Raw genomic sequence first — 8978 nt, forward strand, 5'->3', positions numbered from 1 at the left:
TTGAAAAGTTGAGGAGGACCATGGCCACCTTGGGCCTCCGTATAGCTCCGTCACTGTCTAACGCATCCTCTCTAGACCTTTTTAATATGTAATCAAACTCAACAGCGGCATGAAAAATAACAATTTTTTAGAACATTACTTTTGGTACTTAACAATGGTTAAAAGTATTCTAAAATAGTTTACCATGCATGCATCAGTAAAATATATTATGATATTTTAAAGTATTAAAAAATTAAAAATAATAGTATTCTTTAATAAATTGATTTGATATAATAGATGGTTTATATTACGATACTTTTTGAAGCGTCGGTATTTACTATATAATAGAGACGCATAGAAATTCTTTTCCTAAGCACCAATTAAAAAAATAAGGGAAAACTTCAAAAAACCCCTCCGTGGTTTCACACTTTTTCATTTTAATACCCTGTGGTTTAATGTGTATCAAGTTAGTACCCTGTGGTTTCTCACTTTATCACTTTAGTACCCTGTGGTTTAAAGTGTATCAAGTTAGTACCCTGTGGTTTTGCACTTTATCACTTTAGTACCCTGTGGTTTCACACTTTATCACTTTAGTACCCTATAGTTTAAAAAACCACAAGGTACTAATTTGATACAAAATCAAAACCACAATGTACTAAAGTGATAAAATGCAAAACCACAGAGTACTAACTTGATACACTTTAAACCATAGGGTACTAAAGTGATAAAGTGAGAAACCACAAGGTACTAACTTGATACATTTTAAACCACAGGGTACTAAAGTGAAAAAAAATTGAAACCACAAGGGGGGTTTTTGAAGTTTTTCCAAAAAATAAACAATACAAGCACACATGGTTCTCAGATTTTCAAATTACTACAAATATACTAATTAAATCACTTGATTTATTACTTGATTTACTAAAACATATGCTAAGATCACGTGATTTCGCTTGATTTGCTAAAATTAATCACATAGTCTTTAGCATCTAGAGTGATCTACTGCTTGCTATATATATATATATATATATATATATATATATATATATATGTTCTAAAATCTTTTACTTTATATATTATAATTTGGTACATTAATGTACGTAGCAGATCATCAAAACACTAACTAAACAACCATTATTTGACTAGTGAAAGTTAAAGTATAGCTTTACCAAATAAAAATAAGATAATGTAAATTTCAAAAAGCATGAGGTTGGCCTGTTAATTTCCATGTTCAAAGTTGAGCTCACAGATGCTTTAATGTAAGTGATGCAATGGAAATTAAATATATTTCAGTAGAAGCCAGAAACCCTATGCATTCTTGGATAATGGGTTGCGTGGATTATAATCCTTTTTAAGTTGTAAACTTTAGTATTTCTTATATCTATTTTTGATACATATAAATTGGAATATATATATATATATATATATATATATAATATTGAAGGCTGACTGATGCTTCTGGAAGCATGAAACCTTCCGTGCTTTCAAGGTCGTTTCGATGTGTTCGACTTTTCGAATCGTCGATTCGCTGTCCGTTAAATTTGATCCCAGAGTATTAAGTACTTAGAAAATAAATTTATGATTTTCAATATTATTCCTATGACGAAGGGCTCAAAATCAATAATTTTAATAGGCCTGTATGAGCCGTTTGCAAGTTTAACGGTGTAGAAATATCCAAATCACGTGAAATTTTGATAAAAAGTTCTTTATACTATATAAAATAAGATCAATATTTTTTATCTAAAATTTTAATGTCATATTATCACGTTTTGTAAGATTTTTATTTTCAGCCATTGATTTTGAGCCCCTTCGTTCATTAGGCAAATGATATCGAAAAATTATAAAATTTATTTTCTAGGTACTTTAAATACTCTAGATCAAGTTTAACGGAGCCGATCAACGATTCAAAAGTCGCAACATCGAAAACAATCTGGAAGCACGGAAGGCTCCGTACTTTCAGAAACATAGTAGCCTCACTCGATATATATATATAGAACTAGGCTGGAATACTATCAATAGTACAAAACTATTGGTGCTATAAGATTTTCAGCCATTGGATGAAAAAATATACGATTAAAATGATGTGGGCCTCTTAGAGTTGAATGAGTTATTGATTTAATAGTATAATATAATGGGTAATATATATTCTGTGTAGACCAAGTGTAGACGTCGGAAAAGTATTGCACGTGATAAATGGCTCAGTACACACGGCTGACTTACATGGATAAATCAGAGAGCGACACGTGATGCACCAGGGGCCGAGAACAAAGCGCTTAGATGCGAGCAAAATTTGGGTGGAAACGGTTAAGAAATAGAGAAGAAATTTCATAGTTAGCAAGCTACTCGCCTGAGTGCATCCCTAAAAACAGGGGACGTGGTTGAATTACCGTCTACGATGCCAAATATCCATTAACCCCAGATAGAAAACATATCACTAAAAATAAAAAAAAATAAAAAAAAAAGGCACCTGTAATAAGGATCCTTCATGCAAATAAAAGACTACAGTATTTTCAAACTCCTTTCAATTCCAGCAATTACTCTTTTGTAGAAATAGCCTGGAGCAGTGGAGCCTTCTTTTACTATTATTTAATAGCTTTTCAGGAGTAACCTGAATTAACTAGCAAATTAGTGTAATCCTTATAAGTACTTTCAACGAGTGAACACAATCAGTTCGACGTGAATACAATCAGTTCGACTCTTTCAACTGAGTCTGTCTTTTTGGCTCATTCTACGAGTAGAGAGTGAGAGAACCCGGTTGAACCGATCCCTCAACCTGATCGCTTAGTTTCGAAGCACACTCGAGGGTCTATCTAGAACCGATCCAACTATCACTGGCATGTTTGATCTAGTCAAAGGTTTGACTCGATCAACAGTTCATGACTTTGATTCGCATGGCAACACCAAGTGTGCCATGATATTAGTTATTAATTATTTACTCTTCGATTTGATCTATTTGTACTTTTAAGGACTCATTTGATACTGAGACTATCTAATGGCTATATGTTATTCTTACACACTATTGAGTGCTTTTTTTGTTTTTCAACATGGATGCTCAAGTCATATCTTAATCGATGTAATGTAATTTACATTAGCATGCTATCATTTATAAAACGAAACGGCATATTTTCATATTGCCTTTTTTAACCTGAATAACATATTTTTTCTGTAATTTCAAATAAAGTTTAAGATAAAATCCAAACTAATCGGTGATTAGGTCGCAGTCGAATCACCGCTGTCAATAGGAATGCTGTAGAGTACACTTGAAAATAAACAATTTAATTGATAATTTGCAGAAAATATTGTAAATTTTTGTACACATGATCCTTCATGTCCATTGGAGCAAATTAATGTGTCCCCAGACATATAAACTTGAGTGTAAAAACCCCTCTCAAATGGTCAACACAAAGATGACTAATGATTTAATTCAAAAAGGTTCATACATACTCAGGACTATGTTCTCTGCACCCTGCACCCCTTTTTCAAAAGGAGATTTAACATTTGGGTTTATAGTACTTATCAACCAAGATAGTTGATCTCATCAATTGCATTATTGTTGCTTCAAAAAGAACAAGAAAGAGAGATTGCTAGTGGGTTGATGAGTTAGGTGGCTGATTTTGATGGCCACCAATTCCTCCATAAAACAATTGGTAGAGAGAAAATAAAAAATTCCATTCCTTAGTCTTTGCATTAAAAAGTCTAAAATATGACAGTCATTTGCCTGATGTGTTATCTCTAATCAATTACATTTGGTTCGTGGAATTCATTGGCTCAAAATAGCTGATATGATGTAGCTGTGACATAGTAGACTTCTGACTCAGCATCACAATATGACAGTAAAAAAAGAGTCAATCTAAAAAATATGAAAAAAAAAAAATAATGGAATGTATTAGATCTCCTAGTTAATTGAGCCTGATGAAAATTTGTCCTATTTCATGAACTCAGGGAAATGCCTAATTAGGTCTTCCAAAATATTATTTTTATTAACATTTTGATGCATTAACAAAGACTTATGATATCTATTTAACTGCGAGTGTGAGTGATTTTGTAATTTCAGCACTGTCGACGAAATTCAACCAAATAAAATATATACGGTTATAACTATTACATTTTCAACTGCACATACGGCCAACTACTCATTCAGCCAAAAAATCAACTATAAATTAAAAATATACTTTTTAAACTTTCAAAAGTTTTAGTTAATTTTTATTCTAGTGATTTTTTAACAAATTTTTAGGGGTTTTTTTAGTATGGAATAAATTTTTAAAACTCAGTAATATGATTTTGAAAGTTTTAAATTAGAATATGATATACCCATATACTTGAGAAATTTTTAAAATTCTGTAATTTCATTTGAACTAGACTTAATATTTTTTTTTTCAATATAAATTAGGACAAAGCTTATATAGGAAAAAAAAATTTATTTCATTTAATACAAATTTTATTTTAAACCTGCGGCTCTTTTTTTTTTCCTCTTCCTCTTATTCTTTCTCAATGGTATTTGTATTTTTTTTCTTTGAAAAGAAACAACATTTCATAATTGCAGTCGACCAAACAGAATCCATCGGACTCCAACATAAGTCAAATAAGATCTAGTAAGACGACTTAATCCATCAAAACGAAATTAAGGATCCAGGAGTTCATGAAAAAAGTCTAAATCAATAATTAGGCGGGAGGTTGCATTCAAATAAAGCATTCATGTATCTATCATTTTGTCACTCATCTCCCTTTCCCCTTTCACTTTCATAGAAGACATTTTGTAGAACTCTTGCTTTGAGAGGGTTCTACAATGTGGTTTGATCCACACGGCAATAGTACTAATTTGATTTAGTCAAATATTTGGTTGAAAAATAAGTCAGGAATTAATAATGGTAAAAATTCTCAGTATTCTTTCGTACTTGAATAGTACAGGTTCTTAAATATTACTTTCGCATTCTGTGTTACAAATTCTTTGTTAGAATATTATTCCAGTGTCAAAAACTTAAACCGATTTATATTCTTTTGACCAGAAGTTTGATTTATATCCAATATAAAACTAATATTTTCGATTATTTGGATACCATGTAACTTGCTTTTAAAAGACTATATATTCCACGCCACTCGTTCTATAGCCATTTACATATATAGTTCATTAATTTTTCATTAAATAGAAATATAGTCGTTGTTGAATATAAAGATAAAAATATTATTCTCTAACTGGTCACGTTTTTTTTGAAGAAATCGATCTTTTATATTATTTAGAATTATGCGATCAGGTTTCATTACTTTGCACCATTTATAGAAAAGAATTAATAAGCTTTTGGAAGGGGAAGCTTTTATTGTTCAGCAGGAGGTTTAATAAGTGCAGCAATTTCGTCAATCCCTCTCTTACCTTATGTTTTAGTTTTTATTATCTTCTTCTATAATAAAACCTGTTAATAGCACCCATAAAACTTTCTTATAGACGGGAAAACGAAATGTTTGTTTCACGTTTCATTTCTAAAAAAAATGAACGAAAATTCTATCATTCTCTCTCAAAAAAAAAAAAAGAAAAAGAAAAAAAAAAGACATAACTAGAAAAACTATTGGGGTACCTTGTCTAATACGTGAAAGCAACCTCACAATTTCACAAACGACCCAGACTAATTTGAGCTACGGATCTTACTCTGGAAACAGAAATACCCACATTACTAGCAGGTCGGATTTCAGCATTGAATAGATCGGTGGATAGTAAACCAACGGCAATGGACTTCAAATAAGGCGCTCGCTATTAAATAGGGATGTAAAGTGGGTGTGTCGGGCCGGCACGACCCACATTATCCGAACCAAAACCGGCCGGAGGCCGGTACGGCCCGACCCAGCCAGGCTCAAAATTTGGACCCGGCCATACCGGGCTGGATCTCCCAGGCCCCTGGCCCAGCACAGCCCTCCGGCCCAGAAGGCACTCCACATGCCAGGACGGGCCACGCTCCAGGCCCGTTATTTAAATTTTTTAATTATATAATTTTTTAAAAAATTTTAAAAAAATTTAAAAATATGAAAAGATCGAAATGCTTCTCTTAAAACTACTTTGATTAGCTATATAATAAAATAAATTAAATTTTTAAAAGAATTTAGTAAAACTTTAAAATTTAAACCAAGTTTGGTCTTACTTACAATGTGTTTTGGAGCCCCGGGCTATGCCGGGCAGCAGGCTGTTCGCGTAAGAGGAGAGGCTCAGCACAGCCTGAAATACCGGCGGCCTGAGCCGGGCTTGGCCGGCACGGATGCTACAGCACTCCTGCCGTGCTACAAGGATAGGCGGCCTACGTTGCGGCCCCGCCCCGCCCGTTTTATATCCCTACTGTTAAATCACTGTACTCATTCCCTTCTGATGGTGGGATAGTGGTTATATATATAGAATTCAAAAGTTCCCACACCAACACTCATTTTTATGTAGCTCGCCTCTAATGTGAAGATTTTTACAATTGAAAATTTAATTAAACAAGGCTGGCCCTAACCTCCTCATTGTCCACTATGCACCTTAGAACCAGAGACGATGATCTTCTTTTTCTAATCTAGTTTATTCACATCGCAAAGAGTTTGATGGTTGGTACCTGAAGTCCCAAGTTCGAATCTAGTTTATTCACATTTCAAACTACAAACACACCCGTGTATATATGCATATAAAACACATTTTCATTAGATAACTTTTTTCTTTTTCTTTTTATACATGAGACATTGTAACCAACAGAATACAACTTGTTTTATAGCGGCGGAAAACGATGTGAGAACAAGATACAAGTCTAATGTCTTGATAAACTTTTAACACAAACATTTAGTGTCTCAACAGATCAACCAAACAAGATTAGTAAAGTCGAGCGTCATGATTAACCTAAACTATAGTTAACTAGAGATGCATTCAAAAGTCTTCAGTATAGTTCCTACTCCGCCTTCGCATCGGCATCCGGAGCTCTTCCGCTCTCTAACCTGTTCAAGACTCGCAAGACTGAGAAAACGAACGAATAAGAATGTTCTCGACAGGCAGAAGAAGACAACAATACAAGACTCACCGTTGCAAATGCTGAACGAAAATATGGCCTTGTGGATCATTAGCTATCATGTTTATATTTACGAGCTTTTCTCCTCTCCCCATGCAGCTTTGCAAATGATCGATGTCCGCTGGTGAAGATGCTTGCGCAGCAAAGTGACGAGAGGTAGCAGCAACTCTTTTGGGCTTCATCTCATCTTCTTTCGCAATTATAATAAGATCAGGAATGCGATATAAAACTAAACCATGTAAAACAAGAAAACAATCTACCTTGAAGGCTCGCTGCGACTCGCCCAGAAGCTAATTGATGCTTCGGCAATATGTCCTCTGTGAAGAGCGCCTTCAAAAAGCACAACCAAGTAGGAAAATATCAAATTTCAAAAATTACAAATTGTTGGCAATGTCTCCTAGTTGTATCCATGCTGGTTGCACCCAATTATCATGAATAAATTTGAATAGTCGGAACAAGTGAGTGTAAAACAACAATTTGTCTCCAAAAACTTTGGGCTGCTGGAGAGTGCTGCTTTAGTAGAGTATACTTATAATCAACACTCCTCATATCTGGCACTCGAGATGTTTTGAAAGACCCAATATATGGACTTGAATTATATTGCAGAATTTGAAGGACAGGAAGCCGAAAAGATTTGAACTCAGGACCTGCTATAATATCACATGAAACAACTGCTTGCCTCTAAAAGCTTACACTGCTTGAGAATGTCGCTTTACATATTTTATTTTACGTTTGAAAATGAGTCATTACAAAAGATTACCTCAGCAGTAACAGAAGGCAACTGGAATGGTCCAATTTGGGATTGTGACGACTCGATTTGGAATGAGCATTCCGGAATGGTTATACTCGTCGCACTGGTTAAGAGAGCAGGTTGATTGGAGGGTGCACAGTGATTCAATTGATCGAGAGAATGGTGAGCAGCTGAATCCTGGTTCAAGGAAAGTATGCCCATTCCTATGCTCATTCCTGTGCTATTGTCAGCGACAAGGCCCATACACATCTCAGAAGCTTGCAGAGGTGGTAGAACTCCGGATAAGTACATTGGGTGCAGATGTAAACTGTTTCTCATTGTCAACATCTGCGAAGGAGATCAATTATTTGAGTACAATCATTAATTTTTTATTTAGAATAGAGCTTAATATGAGAGGAAATAGCAGAGGGACATGAGTTAAATATTACAACATCAAAAACTTGGTTAGACAAAAAAGTTAAATGTTTAACATCTTCTGTTTACAGGAGAAAACACACGATGCTGGAAAAACACGCAATTCTTCTACCTTCTTATGTAACACTGCATACTAATGTGACTAAAATATTCTTTAATGAAGACCCTCACGATTAATTAGGGTTTGACTTCTTGTTCCCTGCGAGTAGATTTCCATCTAAATGCAGCTACTTGCTCCAGTTCACTGCTAATCATAGTCGAGAGAACTTACATATACATGGGGTTAGGGGAAAGCACCAAACTCCCATTCTGATGGGAAAGGGGAAAGGGAATGTAAAGGAAACAATCAAATCATGGCAAGCATTTCGAAGGATCAATTAGAAGCATGGCTAGAATCAAAATAGCAGCTAAGCGATTCCTAGAATTGTTGTTGATCGATTTCTTGAAGTCAGGATTTCAGGATTTCATACAAAGTGCTAACTAAAGATCAGTGTGGAGAAGTCGGAGTTTCAGGTGTTTCAGACAAGCGGATGTCACGCATCTGTAATCATATTTCTTTTTTTGTTTAGTAAAACCTTTGACTATTTTTTCTTTTTCTTTTTTTTTTCTGAGTAAAACCTCAAACTATAATTTTCTCGAGCCAGAACTCTCGAGGTAGATAAATTTCTATAGGACAACAAAGATCTCACGGAGTATATATTGAGAAGGCAAGATATGGGTCTGTTTAGTCAATTTGCGAATCAAAATCATGCACAAGAGTTAACAACTGAGATGGCTGTGTATGTGTTCGCTAGAATCATGTGAAAAGGGGGGGGGGGGGG

The 8978-nt window shown here is 34.5% G+C and overlaps 1 protein-coding gene across 2 annotated transcripts in view; it reads right to left on the minus strand.

Annotated features, from left to right (window-relative positions):
- LOC109725427 (transcription factor SPATULA-like) overlaps positions 6628-8978 on the minus strand; it is an 11071-nt gene continuing 8720 nt past the window's right edge. For both annotated transcript variants that reach the window (XM_020254621.1, XM_020254619.1), the window contains 4 exons: positions 7753-8070; positions 7253-7322; positions 7005-7179; positions 6628-6921 (listed from right to left, as the gene is read on the minus strand). In XM_020254621.1, the coding sequence (XP_020110210.1) occupies positions 6876-6921; positions 7005-7179; positions 7253-7322; positions 7753-8070 (609 nt within the window). In that variant the 3' untranslated portion in view covers positions 6628-6875. The remainder of the gene's footprint in view (positions 6922-7004; positions 7180-7252; positions 7323-7752; positions 8071-8978) is intronic.

This window comes from Ananas comosus, linkage group 20, assembly GCF_001540865.1.
Source record: "Ananas comosus cultivar F153 linkage group 20, ASM154086v1, whole genome shotgun sequence".
Classification (NCBI taxonomy): Eukaryota; Viridiplantae; Streptophyta; class Magnoliopsida; order Poales; family Bromeliaceae; genus Ananas; species Ananas comosus.